Source organism: Camelina sativa, chromosome 3 (genome assembly GCF_000633955.1).
Source record: "Camelina sativa cultivar DH55 chromosome 3, Cs, whole genome shotgun sequence".
In the NCBI taxonomy this organism is placed as follows: domain Eukaryota; kingdom Viridiplantae; phylum Streptophyta; class Magnoliopsida; order Brassicales; family Brassicaceae; genus Camelina; species Camelina sativa.
This window is the reverse complement of record NC_025687.1, coordinates 23,263,625-23,285,536: the sequence shown is the minus strand read 5'-3', so window position 1 is coordinate 23,285,536 and position 21,912 is coordinate 23,263,625. Positions and strand designations below refer to the sequence as shown.

The 21,912-nt window shown below is 35.2% G+C and overlaps 3 protein-coding genes across 3 annotated transcripts; 1 reads left to right on the top strand and 2 right to left on the bottom strand.

Moving 5' to 3' along the window:
- On the bottom strand, nucleotides 57-988 carry LOC104777825 (thionin-like). Its single transcript, XM_010502151.2, has 3 exons — nucleotides 634-988; nucleotides 458-535; nucleotides 57-372 (listed from the first exon to the last, which is right to left on the bottom strand). The coding sequence occupies exons 1-3, from the start codon at nucleotides 860-862 to the stop codon at nucleotides 275-277; spliced, it is 405 nt and encodes a 134-aa protein (XP_010500453.1). The 5' UTR covers nucleotides 863-988; the 3' UTR covers nucleotides 57-274.
- LOC104777824 (thionin-like) lies at nucleotides 5,854-6,756 on the bottom strand. The gene is made up of 3 exons (XM_010502150.2): nucleotides 6,402-6,756; nucleotides 6,226-6,303; nucleotides 5,854-6,140 (listed from the first exon to the last, which is right to left on the bottom strand). The coding sequence occupies exons 1-3, from the start codon at nucleotides 6,628-6,630 to the stop codon at nucleotides 6,043-6,045; spliced, it is 405 nt and encodes a 134-aa protein (XP_010500452.1). The 5' UTR covers nucleotides 6,631-6,756; the 3' UTR covers nucleotides 5,854-6,042.
- On the top strand, nucleotides 16,190-20,220 carry LOC104777823 (receptor-like protein kinase At3g21340). The gene is made up of 13 exons (XM_010502148.1): nucleotides 16,190-16,292; nucleotides 16,381-16,921; nucleotides 17,107-17,588; nucleotides 17,673-17,817; nucleotides 17,920-17,991; nucleotides 18,085-18,156; nucleotides 18,264-18,335; nucleotides 18,420-18,604; nucleotides 18,702-18,922; nucleotides 19,028-19,154; nucleotides 19,262-19,327; nucleotides 19,420-19,609; nucleotides 19,690-20,220. Exons 1-13 carry the CDS (start codon nucleotides 16,211-16,213, stop codon nucleotides 20,096-20,098), a joined length of 2,664 nt encoding a protein of 887 aa, XP_010500450.1. The 5' UTR covers nucleotides 16,190-16,210; the 3' UTR covers nucleotides 20,099-20,220.

Genomic DNA, 21,912 nt, shown 5'->3' with positions numbered 1-21,912 from the left:
CTGAGAAAACTATACGTTAAAGCAAGATTTTGGTTTTGATTATATTATAGTAGACAAGGACACAATCAATATTATTCTTTATTTAGGTAGTAGCAACTTGAAAGGATAAACAATCTAGGGATTAATAACCTTTTACGTCGCATAGAAAACCTTGAAACAGTAGCAGGCTAGCAGCTAGAGCTAGTACAAGAGTTGCATTTATTTTGTCACAGACGCGACATTTTATTGAAAAAAAGAAAAACAATCACACATAGATTGCGTTTATGCTTGTTAATTAGGCAGTTTCAACTGCATTAGATGAGCTCTTAGTGCAGAAATTAGAACATGCTTTGGTGCATTGTGCGACCGCTCCATTCGCACTTTCTCTTGCATCTAATTCACGAAAACAATATTACTAGAATTAACGGAATATCATTGGCTTGTTCAAATAAACTAATCATAATTAGCTTTACTTTACCAGAGTTTTGAAGAGTAGTTAAGATACCGCAAACAGAAGATGCACACCCAATCTTACAGTATTCATTGACATTATCACCTTGAATAAAAAATAAAAATCCATGAAACTCGCATCAAGATCATGATCCAACTTGTAAATGATATAATTTAACGAACATGAAAAAAAAATTGAATTACCAGAGTTTTCAAGGCTGTCATGTGTATATCCCGAAGGGCACGTCCCTTGAACAATTTTGCATGAACAGGTTTGTGCACAAGTTTGCCTAGGAGTTACTGCACCAAAACGGCATACACTATAGCAGTTTCTAGACGGCGTGCTCGGGCAACAACTCTTTGCTTCGACTTGAATCTGGGCCATGACAAGACTCATTATGAGCACACTTAAAATCACAGTTTTGCCTTCCATCTTTTGACTGATTCTTTGTTTTATTCAAAATTCTACGTACTTAGAGAAAACACTTAAAATTTATAAACTTGTATTGATGAAATGGTGATGAAACAAGACTCGCTTAAATACTACTTGTTCTCAGCCCCGGCTCAAGTGGGGAGGGCAAAGGGGCAGTGGTCCATGGGACCATCAACAATTTCAAAAAAATTATAGTGTTTAAGGGTCCAATTTTTTTTTTTTGAAATAGTCCAAATTCTTAACATTTAAATGTATAATAGGGTCTTATTGAATAGCATTTTTAACATTTAAAAACTTGTTTGAACTCTTTTAGTGGTCCATGGGACCATCAACAATTTCAAAAATTCAGTGTATATGTACCTTAAAAGGTTCAAATTTTTTTTTTACCCTAGGGCTCTAAATAGTTTTGAGCAGGGACTGCTTGTTCTACGCTTGATTGGATAGTTTGAACCTAAATAAATTAGAGAAATTCCCTTCAATAGCACTAATCTAAGTTTTTCTTCCAAATCTAGCACACATTCTCAATTTTTCCACAAGTGGCATTTGTATACATTAAATTTATTATTTAATTTGAAATTATACATTTCCAGCGATTCTTCTTCTTCTAGCGTGTCTTAAATTAAGCTCATTACAGTACATAAAATATGTCCTCTCTGATGGTTTTGGGTAAAATGATATGTATACGGTTGGTGTTATAGCTATTGTGTTATTTTTTATGAAAGTCATCATAAATTTTAAAGTATCCTTCCTAAACATTATTTAATCCTTCATAAATAATTTTTTTGCATCAAGCTTAGTGTTTAACCTAAATTAGTGTTTGTTATTATATTTTCTACGAATGAATAGCTTGGCTTAATGGTACACTCTCTTAGACCGTTCGTAAAGATAGGCATCAGATTTGAATCTTGGAAAATGTTAAAGAGTTCACTTTTTTATTTTTTTTTATGAAAGCCATCATGAAGTTCAAGAAGTTCACCTTTTTATTTTTTTATGAAAGCCATCATGAATGTTAAACATCATTCTCATGTTTGGAAATCTAAACTTTTTTTATAAAAGTCATCATGAAATTCAAGAAAATCCTTCCTGAATTTCATAGAATTCTTTTCACATTCATACAATCCTTCCTGAATTTCATAGAATCCTTCCTGAATTTCATACAACCTTTCCTGGATTTCATATAATCATTCCTGAAATTAGAGAACCTAGAGAATAGAAATCAGAAAAAACCTAAGTGTGTTCAACGTGTTAATAGAATAAAACAGTAGGTGAATCAAGTAAAGATGGTGAAGTAACGGACAAAAAGGAACAAGATTCAAAGGAGGAGGAAGAAATTCAAGGGAACATGGGACAATGATAGAGAGAGAGAGGAACAATGATCGAGAGAGAGAGGGACAATGATAGAGAGAGAGAGAGAAAGAGAGAGGGAGAGAGAGAGAGAGAGAATGATCAAGAGAGAGAGTGGATCGTGGGTTTCAGATTGAGATGGTGTTCAGATTGAGATCTGGGTTCGTGGAGGCTCAAAAGAAACTAAATAAACTTTAATTTTATTAATAATTTAGGTTTTTTTCAAAATTGAGGATATATAAATTTGTGCTAGTTTTGGAACATTTGAAAACATGTGGTAAATATGGAAGAAAAACTTAAAATTGTGTTATTTTTGTCAATTGCCCAATTAATTGAAAGAAAAAGGAAAATTGCAATATTGATTTCCTTGAGGGCTATGATAAGTAATGGACTAAAAGCAGTTACGGGTCGGAAAAAAATCCTAATTTTTGTGTAAGGCTTGATATAGTGAACGAAGACGTGTACGATTACGATTTGATGGAACAGATAAGACAATCACAGATGAGATAGCAATCAAAGCAACGTGATACGGGTCGGAAAAAAATCCTAATTTGTGTGTATGGCTTGATATAGTGAACGAAGACGTGTACGATTACGATGTGATTAAACAGATTAGACAATTACAGAGGAGATAGCGATCCAAGCAACGTGATTTTTTGTTTCTTTATTTTAAAAAACACTTGCGCGGACCTAGTAATAAATATTAGTTGGTGCAGATGNATTGATGAAATGGTGATGAAACAAGACTCGCTTAAATACTACTTGTTCTCAGCCCCGGCTCAAGTGGGGAGGGCAAAGGGGCAGTGGTCCATGGGACCATCAACAATTTCAAAAAAATTATAGTGTTTAAGGGTCCAATTTTTTTTTTTTGAAATAGTCCAAATTCTTAACATTTAAATGTATAATAGGGTCTTATTGAATAGCATTTTTAACATTTAAAAACTTGTTTGAACTCTTTTAGTGGTCCATGGGACCATCAACAATTTCAAAAATTCAGTGTATATGTACCTTAAAAGGTTCAAATTTTTTTTTTACCCTAGGGCTCTAAATAGTTTTGAGCAGGGACTGCTTGTTCTACGCTTGATTGGATAGTTTGAACCTAAATAAATTAGAGAAATTCCCTTCAATAGCACTAATCTAAGTTTTTCTTCCAAATCTAGCACACATTCTCAATTTTTCCACAAGTGGCATTTGTATACATTAAATTTATTATTTAATTTGAAATTATACATTTCCAGCGATTCTTCTTCTTCTAGCGTGTCTTAAATTAAGCTCATTACAGTACATAAAATATGTCCTCTCTGATGGTTTTGGGTAAAATGATATGTATACGGTTGGTGTTATAGCTATTGTGTTATTTTTTATGAAAGTCATCATAAATTTTAAAGTATCCTTCCTAAACATTATTTAATCCTTCATAAATAATTTTTTTGCATCAAGCTTAGTGTTTAACCTAAATTAGTGTTTGTTATTATATTTTCTACGAATGAATAGCTTGGCTTAATGGTACACTCTCTTAGACCGTTCGTAAAGATAGGCATCAGATTTGAATCTTGGAAAATGTTAAAGAGTTCACTTTTTTATTTTTTTTTATGAAAGCCATCATGAAGTTCAAGAAGTTCACCTTTTTATTTTTTTATGAAAGCCATCATGAATGTTAAACATCATTCTCATGTTTGGAAATCTAAACTTTTTTTATAAAAGTCATCATGAAATTCAAGAAAATCCTTCCTGAATTTCATAGAATTCTTTTCACATTCATACAATCCTTCCTGAATTTCATAGAATCCTTCCTGAATTTCATACAACCTTTCCTGGATTTCATATAATCATTCCTGAAATTAGAGAACCTAGAGAATAGAAATCAGAAAAAACCTAAGTGTGTTCAACGTGTTAATAGAATAAAACAGTAGGTGAATCAAGTAAAGATGGTGAAGTAACGGACAAAAAGGAACAAGATTCAAAGGAGGAGGAAGAAATTCAAGGGAACATGGGACAATGATAGAGAGAGAGAGGAACAATGATCGAGAGAGAGAGGGACAATGATAGAGAGAGAGAGAGAAAGAGAGAGGGAGAGAGAGAGAGAGAGAATGATCAAGAGAGAGAGTGGATCGTGGGTTTCAGATTGAGATGGTGTTCAGATTGAGATCTGGGTTCGTGGAGGCTCAAAAGAAACTAAATAAACTTTAATTTTATTAATAATTTAGGTTTTTTTCAAAATTGAGGATATATAAATTTGTGCTAGTTTTGGAACATTTGAAAACATGTGGTAAATATGGAAGAAAAACTTAAAATTGTGTTATTTTTGTCAATTGCCCAATTAATTGAAAGAAAAAGGAAAATTGCAATATTGATTTCCTTGAGGGCTATGATAAGTAATGGACTAAAAGCAGTTACGGGTCGGAAAAAAATCCTAATTTTTGTGTAAGGCTTGATATAGTGAACGAAGACGTGTACGATTACGATTTGATGGAACAGATAAGACAATCACAGATGAGATAGCAATCAAAGCAACGTGATACGGGTCGGAAAAAAATCCTAATTTGTGTGTATGGCTTGATATAGTGAACGAAGACGTGTACGATTACGATGTGATTAAACAGATTAGACAATTACAGAGGAGATAGCGATCCAAGCAACGTGATTTTTTGTTTCTTTATTTTAAAAAACACTTGCGCGGACCTAGTAATAAATATTAGTTGGTGCAGATGGTTGTTAGGTCGAGTTGAACCCTACCGGACATTTTTGGGGTAAACTCAAACCACTTTGCCAACCATAACGTGGGTCCGCCACACGTTGATGTTCCACAATCTGCTAAATAATATTTTGAGATGCGATTCTGCTGAAACCCTTCAAAAGTGTTTGTTTCTCGATTTGTTCCATGATGAACGATCAAAGGGTCCTCTCTGGAGAGGAAATAAACTAACCTCACAAAAAAACATTTTTCCTGATGCTAGATTTCTCGGTCCAAGACAATGACAAACTCAAAACGTTTTAAAAGAGCCATGTTTCAGATTGTTGAAGTTAGACCTCTTAGCTGTTATCGTCGAGCTTGAACGATAAAAAAGAGATTATGCTAGCTATCAGGGGTTTGAACCAAGAAAATAAAAATATGCTAGTTATCAAGGTTTCTTCATTTAATCTTAGGGTTATCCGATTAGTGCAGTATTCTTTTTCTCCATTCTATTTTGCTATATTGATCGAAGACATGAAACGTAGATTAATGAAGAATTTATCAATGAGAGATCGAAGACTAAAGAAATAGTCTTAAGCATAGACATTGACGTTCATNCTAATCTAAGTTTTTCTTCCAAATCTAGCACACATTCTCAATTTTTCCACAAGTGGCATTTGTATACATTAAATTTATTATTTAATTTGAAATTATACATTTCCAGCGATTCTTCTTCTTCTAGCGTGTCTTAAATTAAGCTCATTACAGTACATAAAATATGTCCTCTCTGATGGTTTTGGGTAAAATGATATGTATACGGTTGGTGTTATAGCTATTGTGTTATTTTTTATGAAAGTCATCATAAATTTTAAAGTATCCTTCCTAAACATTATTTAATCCTTCATAAATAATTTTTTTGCATCAAGCTTAGTGTTTAACCTAAATTAGTGTTTGTNATATTATTCTTTATTTAGGTAGTAGCAACTTGAAAGGATAAACAATCTAGGGATTAATAACCTTTTACGTCGCATAGAAAACCTTGAAACAGTAGCAGGCTAGCAGCTAGAGCTAGTACAAGAGTTGCATTTATTTTGTCACAGACGCGACATTTTATTGAAAAAAAGAAAAACAATCACACATAGATTGCGTTTATGCTTGTTAATTAGGCAGTTTCAACTGCATTAGATGAGCTCTTAGTGCAGAAATTAGAACATGCTTTGGTGCATTGTGCGACCGCTCCATTCGCACTTTCTCTTGCATCTAATTCACGAAAACAATATTACTAGAATTAACGGAATATCATTGGCTTGTTCAAATAAACTAATCATAATTAGCTTTACTTTACCAGAGTTTTGAAGAGTAGTTAAGATACCGCAAACAGAAGATGCACACCCAATCTTACAGTATTCATTGACATTATCACCTTGAATAAAAAATAAAAATCCATGAAACTCGCATCAAGATCATGATCCAACTTGTAAATGATATAATTTAACGAACATGAAAAAAAAATTGAATTACCAGAGTTTTCAAGGCTGTCATGTGTATATCCCGAAGGGCACGTCCCTTGAACAATTTTGCATGAACAGGTTTGTGCACAAGTTTGCCTAGGAGTTACTGCACCAAAACGGCATACACTATAGCAGTTTCTAGACGGCGTGCTCGGGCAACAACTCTTTGCTTCGACTTGAATCTGGGCCATGACAAGACTCATTATGAGCACACTTAAAATCACAGTTTTGCCTTCCATCTTTTGACTGATTCTTTGTTTTATTCAAAATTCTACGTACTTAGAGAAAACACTTAAAATTTATAAACTTGTATTGATGAAATGGTGATGAAACAAGACTCGCTTAAATACTACTTGTTCTCAGCCCCGGCTCAAGTGGGGAGGGCAAAGGGGCAGTGGTCCATGGGACCATCAACAATTTCAAAAAAATTATAGTGTTTAAGGGTCCAATTTTTTTTTTTTGAAATAGTCCAAATTCTTAACATTTAAATGTATAATAGGGTCTTATTGAATAGCATTTTTAACATTTAAAAACTTGTTTGAACTCTTTTAGTGGTCCATGGGACCATCAACAATTTCAAAAATTCAGTGTATATGTACCTTAAAAGGTTCAAATTTTTTTTTTACCCTAGGGCTCTAAATAGTTTTGAGCAGGGACTGCTTGTTCTACGCTTGATTGGATAGTTTGAACCTAAATAAATTAGAGAAATTCCCTTCAATAGCACTAATCTAAGTTTTTCTTCCAAATCTAGCACACATTCTCAATTTTTCCACAAGTGGCATTTGTATACATTAAATTTATTATTTAATTTGAAATTATACATTTCCAGCGATTCTTCTTCTTCTAGCGTGTCTTAAATTAAGCTCATTACAGTACATAAAATATGTCCTCTCTGATGGTTTTGGGTAAAATGATATGTATACGGTTGGTGTTATAGCTATTGTGTTATTTTTTATGAAAGTCATCATAAATTTTAAAGTATCCTTCCTAAACATTATTTAATCCTTCATAAATAATTTTTTTGCATCAAGCTTAGTGTTTAACCTAAATTAGTGTTTGTTATTATATTTTCTACGAATGAATAGCTTGGCTTAATGGTACACTCTCTTAGACCGTTCGTAAAGATAGGCATCAGATTTGAATCTTGGAAAATGTTAAAGAGTTCACTTTTTTATTTTTTTTTATGAAAGCCATCATGAAGTTCAAGAAGTTCACCTTTTTATTTTTTTATGAAAGCCATCATGAATGTTAAACATCATTCTCATGTTTGGAAATCTAAACTTTTTTTATAAAAGTCATCATGAAATTCAAGAAAATCCTTCCTGAATTTCATAGAATTCTTTTCACATTCATACAATCCTTCCTGAATTTCATAGAATCCTTCCTGAATTTCATACAACCTTTCCTGGATTTCATATAATCATTCCTGAAATTAGAGAACCTAGAGAATAGAAATCAGAAAAAACCTAAGTGTGTTCAACGTGTTAATAGAATAAAACAGTAGGTGAATCAAGTAAAGATGGTGAAGTAACGGACAAAAAGGAACAAGATTCAAAGGAGGAGGAAGAAATTCAAGGGAACATGGGACAATGATAGAGAGAGAGAGGAACAATGATCGAGAGAGAGAGGGACAATGATAGAGAGAGAGAGAGAAAGAGAGAGGGAGAGAGAGAGAGAGAGAATGATCAAGAGAGAGAGTGGATCGTGGGTTTCAGATTGAGATGGTGTTCAGATTGAGATCTGGGTTCGTGGAGGCTCAAAAGAAACTAAATAAACTTTAATTTTATTAATAATTTAGGTTTTTTTCAAAATTGAGGATATATAAATTTGTGCTAGTTTTGGAACATTTGAAAACATGTGGTAAATATGGAAGAAAAACTTAAAATTGTGTTATTTTTGTCAATTGCCCAATTAATTGAAAGAAAAAGGAAAATTGCAATATTGATTTCCTTGAGGGCTATGATAAGTAATGGACTAAAAGCAGTTACGGGTCGGAAAAAAATCCTAATTTTTGTGTAAGGCTTGATATAGTGAACGAAGACGTGTACGATTACGATTTGATGGAACAGATAAGACAATCACAGATGAGATAGCAATCAAAGCAACGTGATACGGGTCGGAAAAAAATCCTAATTTGTGTGTATGGCTTGATATAGTGAACGAAGACGTGTACGATTACGATGTGATTAAACAGATTAGACAATTACAGAGGAGATAGCGATCCAAGCAACGTGATTTTTTGTTTCTTTATTTTAAAAAACACTTGCGCGGACCTAGTAATAAATATTAGTTGGTGCAGATGGTTGTTAGGTCGAGTTGAACCCTACCGGACATTTTTGGGGTAAACTCAAACCACTTTGCCAACCATAACGTGGGTCCGCCACACGTTGATGTTCCACAATCTGCTAAATAATATTTTGAGATGCGATTCTGCTGAAACCCTTCAAAAGTGTTTGTTTCTCGATTTGTTCCATGATGAACGATCAAAGGGTCCTCTCTGGAGAGGAAATAAACTAACCTCACAAAAAAACATTTTTCCTGATGCTAGATTTCTCGGTCCAAGACAATGACAAACTCAAAACGTTTTAAAAGAGCCATGTTTCAGATTGTTGAAGTTAGACCTCTTAGCTGTTATCGTCGAGCTTGAACGATAAAAAAGAGATTATGCTAGCTATCAGGGGTTTGAACCAAGAAAATAAAAATATGCTAGTTATCAAGGTTTCTTCATTTAATCTTAGGGTTATCCGATTAGTGCAGTATTCTTTTTCTCCATTCTATTTTGCTATATTGATCGAAGACATGAAACGTAGATTAATGAAGAATTTATCAATGAGAGATCGAAGACTAAAGAAATAGTCTTAAGCATAGACATTGACGTTCATGTATCAGTATCAGATAAAGACGAGAGATGTTGGTGCATACGACCTAGGCGAGAAATGTAGGGAGACGGAACGAGTGTGTGACTCCACCTTTTTTTTTCTCTTCATATATCGTGTAAAACATATTTCTTACAACTTGTAAAACCTTCTTGAAAAATGAAATACTTGATAATAGATCTTTTAATTTCTACCTGAAATCTTATCAAACTCTTCCTAAATTCATATGGAAACTATAGTTAATATGATTAAAATAATGATGTTATCAATTTGGAATGTTGTCTATGTACAGATATTTTAACACAAGAAAGATAAAACGTAACAAATAATTTGATTAAAAAACACGTTGTATTTGATGAATAATGCAAGAACGAGGAAGAAGATTTTTTTTGTTAGAATAAGGCTATGTTCTTTTTACTTTTCTCCTTTTATCAGTCTAGCTATACTTTCTAACAAAACCTTTCATCAACCTATTCACTCTTTCTCTGTTGTTGGTGGTAATACTTTCTTATAGGCGACTGTTTTAAGTAACGTGAATGACCCTTTTCTGAAAACGCATATTTCTATATAAGATTAGTTTCTTTGACTATGTACAATCATAAACTAAATAACACACAAGCTTTGTTAACGAGGTTTTTTTTTTCCTTCATCCTCGTAACCTAGTCTAGAACAAATTCACAAGAACAAGATAGCAATTACAACTGGATATGAAACAAACATAACTATGCCTATTATTCTTTTTTAGATGAATAAATCATCAGTAGATCTCTCTATCTTGTTGATGGGGCGACACCACACATCTTGTGTGCATCTCTTGAAAATACCTTGAAACATGCAAGTCTTCATGAAATCGCCCTCTTGGTATTTGGTATTTATAACAATTGCACAACCTCTAGGGTTGGCAACATTCTTATTATACAACAAATAGAAAAGTTCCTAATATACAATAAATAGGAATTGGGAAATTAACAATTGCACTACCCCTAGGGTTGACAATTTTTCTATTGTACAAGAAATAAGAATTTCTTATCATACTAAAAATAGGAAAGTTTCTCTCCATGATCCTATCTTGAATCTTCCATTCAAGATGTTCATCTAGCTCAGCAGCCGTCACTTGGCTTGTCCAAGTCGGTCCCAAGCTTCTGTACTCAAACTCTTCAACTCAGCTTCTTGTACTACTTCCTGTACTATTTTTGGAACTAGTACATGAAGTGCTTTTAACGTTTGATACCATCTCTGTTGTATCTGACCCACTTGGCTTGTCCAACTCGTCTCCAAACTTCTGTATTTCATTGTGTGGAAAACTAGTATAACTAGGTAAAAGTATTATTGTTGCAAGAATTGGAGGAAGAAACGGAAGCGATGCAACCTTTAGGAATATACTTCCTTCCTAGTGAGTACAACAAAAAAATCAAGGTATCGACAAGGTGTCATAGTTATGAAACTTTGACAATGATAGAAGGCTTGAAGCATCTACTACATAGTTATGCGAGGGATTTGGTTTGAGAAGGATCCACAGTTCAAGCACATTTTCCACATACCAAGAGACCCAAACCACAAGGTTATGGGAATGTGGATGCTCATTCTTCGAACGACGCGCATAGAAAAAAGAAGGAAGCATGGTTCGTTGTAAATAGTGTACCAATCCATTATAGTCTAAGGGAGCACCCGTTGATGTCTGGATTAGTCTGTCGGAGCTATCCACTTAATTATAAGACATCGAGCAGTGAGTACTATAAAACGAAGCATTTTTAAAAATAAAAATGGTTAGATTTCAATATGTGAGAGAAAAGCTAGAGGAAATGGAACTAGGTCGTTCTCATGATTGGTTGAAGATGGCAGTCCTCTTCATTCTAGGAAGCATCATTGTAGACCAGACAAAAGACTCTGGGGGAAATGTTATGGGTGTCGATGATTTTTGTCTAAGAGCAGTGAATGATCTAGATATTTGTAAAACTTTTCCTTGGGATCATTCGATCACATGCTAAAATCGATTTCCATACAATGAGCCATTTTGGAGGGGTCATGGAGAAAGAGTGTGTGATGGCCTGTTCCAGGTTTCTGTATTTCTTTTGAGGTGAGTGAGTCTTAAAATTTTAAGTCTTATTCATTTTTGATATTTCTTATAATTGAAGCTGACTTTAGTTATATGTGTGTTGTATAGTTTTTAGTATTTGAGGCATTTCATAAATTGGGGAACGAATTCATTAAAGAAATTCCTGAAGTGGATGAAAACTGTCCTAGGATGTGCAGGAGAAGGTTTAAGAAAACCGAGCAGAAATGGTTTCAACTTAAGAAAATCAATGATAAATTTGGTACAACAACGGTTAGTTATCCTAACAACAGTTAGTTATCCTAACAACTGAAGTTACTTATCCTTTGAATAATTTGGGTTGTCATGTATCTAAAGTAGATTGTTTACAAGAAATTTCTAGTGTGATTGCATCTATTGATGAAGAAATTCCACTTTTTAAAAGAATCATGGAAGAAGCTGAGAAAGGTGATACCCATGATGTCGTTGTTGTTAGTTGGATGAGGCGTCTTCATTGAGGATTGTCTGTATCTTTTAAGGAGATGTACACAATAGATGCGGCTTCTCGGTTTGGACAAAATAATGTGAATGTGGTGGTCGAGGAAATAGACGCCATTGAACAACCAAGAGTAGATAATATTGAATTGGTTGATCTTCTACATAAGCAGGATATGAAAATCCAGTTCAATAACATTTTGGCAAGGATTAATCGGCTTGAAAAACGGATCAAACCGTGGGAAGTATATGTGCAGGAGCAAGAGAAATCAAGGGTAAGATACTATAGTAATACTTGGTAATACTAGAGTATAACAAGTATTAACAATATTTGGTTTTATGACATGCGCCTGTAGATGAGCTCCCTGTAGATTCACCAAACGTGCATCTGAGTATTTCGCAAGTAGAAGAAGGAAGAGGGAAGAAGAAGAGGGGTGCTTAACGTCGCGAGACGAGTTAAGATAAACACTCGTTTTTTTGCGATTTTGGGTTAGAAAAACCCTCAGGCTCGAGTATAAAAAGGATACTTCGACTTCTTTAGCCTCTTTTTGTCGTTTTCCCAGAGAGAAAAGAAACAGAGATCGGTTCTTGTGAGTTTTGGAGATTTGTGGCTGTTTTCGTGGAGATCTGTAGCTGGGATCGTTGTAGGAGCTTGCTAGGAGCGTAGATTTTTTGGTGTAGGGTCAAACTCTTCTTTGGCAAAGGTGAGTGCAGAACCATGGCTTATCTAAGCTTGAGATTTCTCTGATTTTCGTGTTTATGTGTTATGTGGTTAATTCCTTGGCTTGTTAGAACGTTTTTGAGTCACATGGGGCTTTGTGAGGCTTCTTTGTGGCATTGGATCAAGATTGATGCGTTTACGAACATAGCTGGTGAGGAGCTTTGGGAAACACGATGCTTGGCATGTGCGTCGATCGATGCAGTGCGAGGATGACGCGATAAGACCTAGGAGCATCGGTCCATGCCATGTGAAGGTGTTGGTCGATGCAGTTAGAGATTTTGTGAAATATTGAGCATGCATCGGTCGATGCAGTGTTGGTGTCGGTCGATGTAGTGTTGTTGTCGGTCGATGTAGTGTTGGTGTCGATCGATGCAACCCCAGTCAGTGTCGGTCGATGCAGTGGTTGGTGTCGGTCGATGCAGTTTTCTTGGTTTGTTGCTGATTATTGTTTGATGGTTAAAGTATCTCAATTGCTTGTCTGTATAACCCATTAGATGAGAGGATTGCCTCACTGAGTGTTTATGACAATACTCATGCATCTCCATTTGTGTTTGTGGTGCAGGTAAAGGCAAAGTGTGATCGTAGAATCAAGGTGATGAAGAGGAGGATGTTCTAGTGGCTGGTTGTTGTTGTCTGGCTTCTGTTAGGTTGATAGATTTGAGTCATTCGAATGTCGCTAGGTTGCTTGTTATTTGGTTTATTGGTTATTGGCTCGTTGTTGTTGTCTGGCTTCTGTTTTTCTCCTGTTTGGTTTGATTGTGGTTAGGTGGCTAGTGGCTATGAGACCACTAGTTAAATAATATTACATCAAAAAGGAAAAAAACGGATCGGTCGTTTTATAAGTAGAATAAGAGAGCAGAGAAAAGTTTATGTAGATTAAAGAGAGGTTAAACAAAGGTTAAAGGGGTTTTTCACCAAGAGTGTGACTCCTCATTAAGAGGTTAGTTCTTACAACAAGAGTTAACATAACTAACGCAACAAAAGAATAAGAGCTCCATGAGCTTAAAAAGGGATTTTCAACTTGAAATTTTTTTACAATATTTGAGAAGTCTATTGGAACCAATGCGGATTTGTCCTTGAAGCCAACCGTCACGAGATCCTCGACCAACGGGTGGTCATAAGCGGCTCTAGCGGATAACGCATTTGAGCTTGTAAAAGAGTGTTCACGGGGGAACAGTTGGAGGGTTTCTTGCCAACAAGAGAGGGTTCAAAAGCATGGGAGCAAAGTCTTTCAATCTTTTAGCAACAAGCGTCATGAATCTAGCTGTAGCTATAATCGGGGTTCGCATAGAAAGGGTATCAAACCGTAACAAAACAGGTGGATCCTCCCTCACATGAAGCACAAACCCATGGAGGTTAAAGAATTCCATACAAAGCGTGTAGTCAGTTTGGCCTAAAGAGTTATCAACAGACCCAAACTTACAAACTAGAGGCGCTAGGTGGGAAATGGGAGCAATGGGTATAAACATCGGGTTCAAGGACACAGTCGGGTCAGGTTCATACTTATAGCTACACATTGGAAACATCTGACCAACGCTAATATACTGCCTCGACACACATGTTTAACAAGCCATTCTAAAGACGCCAATGTTCTGCTACCGAGGAATCCTCGACTAGACCAAGCAGAGGTAATGGGTGCTAAAGAGGCTGAGCTTGATATAAAACTATCAATAGCGGATCAGGGAGGGTTCATACTCGGTTCAAGGTCAGGGAGTAGGACAGTGGCTTGAAACACATTACAACACATAATGTTCGAGAAAGATACAACTCCACAAAACTTCAATATTAAGTTTGCATCCAGTGACAAGTAAAGTGCAATATCCATACGGTTTCAAGATTGAATAAGCTAATCTTCTCTAAGAACAGTGTTCCTATGACCGAATTGGAGATCAGTCTCTCCATTATCAAGCAAACATGATGTTGAGTAAGGCTAAGCAGAGCAATTGAGAAATCAGACCTGGATATGGGCCACAATGGGGTTAATGGGCTACAAAGATAAGTGAGGCCCATCCTAAAAAAACCTAGGGTTGATGCTGTTGGGTGATGGGAGAAGAAGTCGTTGCCGTTCTGCAGGATCGGAGTGCGTGTGGCGGTCAAGCACCTGGGGGAACCATCCATCAGATTTTTGAGCTCACTGTGTTCTGTCGGCATTCCCACTAGAAAAGGCACACTTGATGGTCTAAGAGAAGCTTCTGCCATCAACGAAACCGAGTGGGAAGGAAACAATGGTGGTGCCGGTGCTAGTCTAGATCTAGAGCCAATTGGTGAAGCGATGCAGTTTTGCTCAGATGTATGAGATGAGGAGCAGCTGGCATGTTGTGAAGCTTCCATTGTCGGGTTTACGAGGGGGATCACATCCGAGATCTGAATCAGATCGTAGCTTGTAGAAGAGCGATGTATTCTTCGGTTGGTAAAGTAACCCTTCGAGAAAAGAATTCTTGGAAGGTTGCAAATGGATTTTTAGGGGAAAAGAACTTAAAAGTAGAATAAGAGAAGAGAAAAGTTTATGTAGATTAAAGAGAGGTTAATAGTTAATGTTAAGTGTTTTTAACTAGAAATTTGATCTTTAATTATCATTTATCTTTTGGTTGTCATCTTTTATACTCCTTCAAATTTGATTCAAAAACTCTATCAAATTTTATTTTAACCCAAATTTTAGATGACATACTGTATTTAAGTTTTAAAAAAAAACAAAAAAAAAATCAAAAAATCACATTATAAAATATTAAAATTTAGCCATAGGCGTCTGGAGACATTGGTACGGCACTGAGTGCGGCCTCCATAGCTCTCATTATCCTTAAAGGATAACACGGCGCTAGTTTGAATGTCACTAACCATTTCTAATATATCTTACTTTGTCCCTCACAGACGAAACCTCGACATGTAGCAATTATTCTGCCGATAAAAGAAAAAAGGGTAAAACATTGGGGGTGATTTTATAGAAAACGAGGTAGCAATTGCTCCCCTGATGGAACCATGAGTCTTTGGTTAATATTTTGTTTGCCATACTGTAAGAGTTCTAGGGATAACGGAGTAGCTTTTAGAAATGTTTTACACATTTTAGTATTAGAGGAAAGTTTACCGAAAAGCTTTCGTTTTTTTTTTCAATTATTGCGTAGGTTTTTTAAACCTTAATCGTTTTAAGAAGAATAAAAAATCAGAATGATTGGAGGTTTGTGTTATGCAAGTTGGATCCACGTCTCAAAAAAAGGAAATTATCTTTCGTTGACATGTTCTTCGTATGCTTTAAAACTAATTTAATAACCCTGCATTCTTTATCAACTTACCTTATCCGTGTTATGTTCTTCAAAATAAGAAAATTACGAGGGTCAGCTAGAAATGAAGAGATGGAGTTGACTAATTAACTTAATGTCCAACCTGGTAGAGGCATCTATTTTTAGTGAAAATTTCACAGAGAACGGCAAACTTTGTACTATTTTCGGGTTAAACCATAGATTAACTCATAGGTTTATGATTTTCAGGTTAAACCGATGCGAATATTATTACCAATAGTTAGCTATCCAAGGATTTTTTAAACATATTTTCTATTTTCTATATTTTTGTGACTTAGGTGGTTGACAATTTCTGGGATTAGTTTCTTTACTCTATTAATGTCCACTTGAAAACGTCACAACGATTAATATTTCATTACTTAAAAAGATGTCAAGGTCGTAATCTTCCAAAACTAGGAAAAGATGGAGAAGTATTTTCATGGAGTTTTATGTGTGTTCATCATCACATTTGCTTTTACACATGTTGGGGCTCAGGATCAAAATGGTATTAACTTTTAAACTCTCAAAATTAAGGAAAACTCATATTGATTTTTTTTTGTTTTCATTTTTTCTTAATTCCCTCGTCTTATTAGGATTTATCACTCTGGATTGTGGTCTGTTACCTGATGGGTCTCCATATACCAATCCATCTACTGGATTGACATTCACTTCAGATTCTAGTTTCATCGAGAGTGGAAAGAACGGTCGAGTCAGTAAGGATTCTGAGCGAAACTTCGAAAAGGCTTTTATAACTCTGCGATATTTTCCAGATGGAGAAAGAAACTGTTATAGCCTGAAGGTCACGCAAGGAACAAATTACTTGATTAGAGCATCTTTCTTATATGGAAATTATGATGGTCTTCATACTATCCCAAATTTTGATCTATTTATTGGCCCTAATAAGTGGACAACAGTGAATTTTAATGGAAGCGGAGGTGGTCTGTTTGAGGAGATGATTCACATGTCTAGGTCAAGCTCTTTGCATATTTGTCTTGTCAAGACTGGAACAACTACGCCGATGATATCAACCTTGGAGCTACGACCACTGAGAAGTGATACTTACATTAGTGCCAATGGGAGCTCCTTGCAACTCTTTTTCAGAGGTTATCTTGACGATTCAGTTCCCGTTTTACGGTAAGTAAACTTTGACTTGTGAAAAGAATCTTAACGATTCAGGTACGTAACGTCTTGGATTTTTGTACATTTTTATATATGGTAAAAAGATTATAGAACAATAACAGATAGAATATGATGAAAGATCAAAACTATAGAGTTCCTTTTCTATGTCTATATCTAAATCTAATACAAGACTTTGGTAGGTACCCTGATGATGTCTATGACCGTAGATGGTTCCCATTCACTAATAAGGAGTGGACACTTGTAACTACCACTCTCAATGTAAACACTACAAATGGTTTTGATCTACCACAAGGTGCAATGGCATCGGCTGCAACCCGTGAGAATGATAATGGGACATGGGAATTCCCATGGAGCTTAAAGGATTCTACAACACGGTTTCACATTTACCTTCACTTCGCAGAGCTTGAAACTTTGTTAGCCAATGAGACCAGGGAATTCAATGTTTTGCTGAATGGAAAAGTTTTTTATGGACCATATAGTCCTACCAGTTTAAGTATAGGAACTATGAGCACACAACCCGAATCGACACTGACATGCAAAGGAGGGAGTTGCCTGTTGCAGCTAGTGAAAACAACAAAGTCAACTCTTCCTCCTCTCATCAACGCTATTGAACTTTTTACAGTTGTTGAGTTTCCTCAGTCAGAAACAAACCAAGATGAAGGTGCAGAAATTGACCTTTTAATACATATGAATTATAGCTTTGCATGTGTTTGATTCTTATATATTATTAACTATGCAATTCCAGTGAGTGCTATCAAGAAGATCCAAATTGCTTATGGGTTGAGTAGAATTAATTGGCAAGGAGATCCATGTGTCCCGGAACAGTTTTTGTGGGCTGGTTTAAAATGCAACAACACTGATAGCTCTAATCCACCAACAGTCACTTTCCTGTAAGATTTTTCAATCATATACAGTACCATTAAAATAAAAATTCTCTATTCTAAGGTTAACAAATTTGAAATCATTATATATATTCATGAATAAATCACTAGAAACTTGTCTTCAAGTGGATTAACTGGGATGATCGCATCTTCCATCCAGAATTTGACCCATCTACAAGAGTTGTAAGTATCACACATACATTAACAAAAGTATAAATTTTTAACTTGTCTTATGTGCTGGAGTTTTTTATATTTAAATAAAAATTCAAATGCCAGGGATTTGTCAAATAACGACTTGGTTGGGGGTGTGCCTGAGTTTCTAGCTGACATAAAATCGCTCTTGATCATGTACGTTAGTTTCTTATAAGAAAGTATGAAACATAAAAATGTCTTCCAACTATTCTCATAGATTCTAATTAACCTTGTGTTATATATTTCTTTTTATACCTTAAAAGAAACTTAAGAGGAAACAATTTTAGTGGTCTACTTCCTCAAAAGCTTCTACAAAAGAAAGGATTAAAGTTAAAGTAAGTATCTAATTATATATTTCCATTTGATAATTATCATAGCTTTGACAAAAAAATATATTGAATAGCATTTTTAATTCATAGTGTTGAAGGCAACCATAGGCTTATTTGCACAGAAGGACCATGTGTAAATAAACCTGGAGAAGGTGGACATCCCAAAAAGAGTATAATTGTACCAGTTGTTTCGTCCGTTGCTTTAATAGCTGTTCTTGTAGCTGCATTGATTTTGTTTTTTGTTCTTAAAAATAAAAATTCATCACGGAGTAAAGGTAATTGTAGCAGAATCAAAAGCTTTGATAAGAAGTACTACGTATACCACTATAGTAATTAAAGACTAGAAAATCATATTAAAGTTTGGTTTTGCAGCAAATAATAGAACTTCAAGATCATCCGAGCCACCAAGGATAACGAGAAAGAAAAGATTTACTTATGCAGAAGTTATTGAAATGACAAATAACTTTGAAAGTGTTCTTGGGAAAGGAGGGTTTGCTATGGTTTATCATGGATATGTAAATGGTACAGAGCCGGTTGCTGTTAAAGTACTCTCACATGCTTCAAACCATGGTCATAAACAATTCAAGGCAGAGGTATTAACACAACGATATTCCTTTATGCAAGTGTCTTTTATAATTTTTTTTGATAAATATGGACCATATATCTTAATTCTATGTGTGTTTTTGTGGTTTGTTAAGGTTGAACTTCTTTTAAGAGTTCATCACAAGAATTTGGTAAATCTAGTTGGATACTGCGAAAAAGGAAAGGAACTGGCGCTCGTCTATGAATACATGGCTAATGGAGACTTAAAAGAGTTTTTTTCGGGTAAAATTTAAATATGTATTAAACTCAAACACCAAATCGTAATCCATTGTCGATCCAACAAAACTTGTAACAAATTCACAAGCTAACGTCCTTCTTAAAACACACAGGGAAGCGTGGTGATGCTATTTTAAGGTGGGAAACTAGGTTACAAATAGCACTGGAGGCCGCACAAGGTTAATAAAGCTTAATGAACCTATTGATTTCCTCTTAAAAACTCTAGTTTTCAAATGAAAAAATTTGGTACAAATGATTTGTTTTACACTAGGTTTGGAGTACTTGCATAAAGGATGCAAACCACCAATTATTCATAGAGATGTCAAAACCGCAAATATATTGTTGGATGAACACTTCCGAGCCAAACTTGCTGACTTTGGACTTTCAAGATCACTTCTAAACGAAGGAGAAAGTCATGTCTCCACGGTTGTAGCAGGAACTATTGGTTACCTTGATCCAGAGTATTAACTAAACCATCTTTTTATATTCTTACTTCAAATGATTTAAACTCTTTACAATCTTTTTAAAAAATGTCTTGCAGATATTATAGAACAAATAGGCTGACAGAGATGAGTGATGTGTACAGTTTCGGGGTCGTTTTATTGGAGATCATAACAAATCGACCCGTGATTGAGCAGAGTCGCGAAAAGCCACACATAGCGGAATGGGTGAATTTAATGATTATCGTAGGAGATATTAGAAAAATTGTTGATCCAAGTCTCAAGAAGGATTACCACTCTGATTCAGTTTGGAAATTTGTGGAGCTAGCAATGACTTGTGTGAATGCATCTTCAATGGCAAGACCGACCATGTCTCAAGTTGTTACCGAATTAACCGACTGTATAAAATTAGAATACTCAATGGGAGGGAAAAGTCATAACATGGGTTCTGAGAGTTCTAGAGATGTGACCATGATCTTTGATACTGAAGTGAACCCCGTGGCTCGCTAGACCACATAAAGAAATTTCGGTTGCATTTTATTGTGTTTATTTACATAAACTAATAATACTGTTTCGTCATCTCTTCAATTTTACTATCGCCAAAGAAGATAAATTTGATAAATTTCTTCACATGTAATAGTTATAGCAGATAAAGAAATAAAACGTTTGCATAGGTGAAATGTGTGTAGAATGATTTTTTTTGTGACACATTGGGTACATTTCATTCGTAAAGCTACAAGATCAAATTCTGTTGTGAAAGTCGTTGTAAAATTGGTTGAATAATTATTATAATCAAAAACAGTAAAGAAATCAGAGATAATCAACAATTTATTGTGTTGCTGCCAAACCAAGAGGCTAAAGCACATGTTTGTTAAACAAAAAATAGTTATTGTAAACACCTCTCCTTTATATGGGTGTTCACAGGTTCGAGAGGTGCAACCTCCCAATAGAAAATGTTATCATCAAACAGTTCATAATAATAATAATAATAAAAGGCTTATACACTCAAATCTCTGGAGCAACAACAAATGATTCTATTTATTCAACTTCTTAACACCTTAAACCTCGTTCCTAACTTTTACGAGAAACATATCTTGAGACCTTAAACCTTGTTCCTTGGAATTTCTAACACATTTTTCCATATCTTTAATCATTATGCGTAATTTTAAGGTCATGATATTTCAGCAATATATGTATGTGTTTACATCGGAGATAGATAAAAATATAAGACAAACCATTTGTTTACCTCAACGTTTCATAAAAACAAATTACTTTACCCCTTGTAATCACCTCCCCTTTTTTTTTTGATCAGCTGGAATTATATATTGGATATCGATAGTAATTACAAAGATTTCAAACCTCCCACCGTGACTTTGATGAGATAGACCTACTTACCTCTACTCCTAAGTCCCCATTCAGGTGGACCCATACAAAAAAAATTACAAAAAAGCTCAAAATCAAACAGAGAGTATTTGTCTTTCCTCCATAAACACTTGACGAAGCTAGGTAGGATGGTTTGAGGCAACATACGACTGCAACCTGCACTCACTTGTAACACTCTGGGCTATTAAAAAGGCTCCTCTGTTTGAAATTGAACTTTCCAAAATAATTCTCCAAGACTTGAGAACGCTTTCAACAAAAACTTGGCCTCCATCGCTTGATATCTGAGAGATGGCCAGGCTTGCGGTCTATTAATAGCATCAACCAGAAACTTTTCCTGAAGAGCATAAATCACTTTCTCAACTTTGTGATTTTTGAAGCTCTCTACAGCCCACATAAGAGATATAAACTGAGCTTCTTTTTGGTCGATTACTTTGGAGAAAGCCCTTCTACTATGGAGTAAGACAACACCATTGTGATCTCGCAATACCCAAGCACCACCAGCCAGTTCATTTCTTTAGGACCACGAAGTTCCTATATTACACTTTAACCAGTCCTTAGGCAGAGGCACTGATACGCCCAAAATTCGAGGATCACTCAGCCGGACTAAAAAGGATAGAAACTCGCTAAGGTGCAAGGTGCAACAAGGGAGATTTGATGGATTGAGGGGTCGCACAGCAGTTGCGGAAGACTGCTGATATTCCCAACTCCAATCACTGCTAGATATGACACACTAGTCCAGCAAAAGGAGGCTGTTGCTTGGATATTACACACCAAGAAACAAAGAAATGTTCTAGACAAAGAATAAAGAGATAGACTCTAAAATGAAAAGGAAAATTGGTTGATGATTCTCAAATGAGATTACATGAGTTTATATAGAGATAGAAAACTTGGTCACAAAGCCAAATATTATTCTTGAAACTAAAACACAATAAAGATAGATA

Excerpts from the sequence above, each read along its gene's own strand:
- LOC104777824 (XM_010502150.2), bottom strand. The coding sequence starts at position 6,630 with ATGGAAGGCAAAACTGTGATTTTAAGTGTGCTCATAATGAGTCTTGTC. Across the intron at positions 6,304-6,401 it reads TGACAGCCTTGAAAACTCTG|GTGATAATGTCAATGAATAC; the intron begins GTAATTCAATTT and ends TTTTTATTCAAG. Across the intron at positions 6,141-6,225 it reads AACTACTCTTCAAAACTCTG|ATGCAAGAGAAAGTGCGAAT; the intron begins GTAAAGTAAAGC and ends TTCGTGAATTAG.
- LOC104777823 (XM_010502148.1), top strand. The coding sequence starts at position 16,211 with ATGGAGAAGTATTTTCATGGAGTTTTATGTGTGTTCATCATCACATTT. Across the intron at positions 16,293-16,380 it reads TGGGGCTCAGGATCAAAATG|GATTTATCACTCTGGATTGT; the intron begins GTATTAACTTTT and ends TCGTCTTATTAG. Across the intron at positions 17,992-18,084 it reads TTGACCCATCTACAAGAGTT|GGATTTGTCAAATAACGACT; the intron begins GTAAGTATCACA and ends TTCAAATGCCAG.
- LOC104777825 (XM_010502151.2), bottom strand. The coding sequence starts at position 862 with ATGGAAGGCAAAACTGTGATTTTAAGTGTGCTCATAATGAGTCTTGTC. Across the intron at positions 536-633 it reads TGACAGCCTTGAAAACTCTG|GTGATAATGTCAATGAATAC; the intron begins GTAATTCAATTT and ends TTTTTATTCAAG. Across the intron at positions 373-457 it reads AACTACTCTTCAAAACTCTG|ATGCAAGAGAAAGTGCGAAT; the intron begins GTAAAGTAAAGC and ends TTCGTGAATTAG.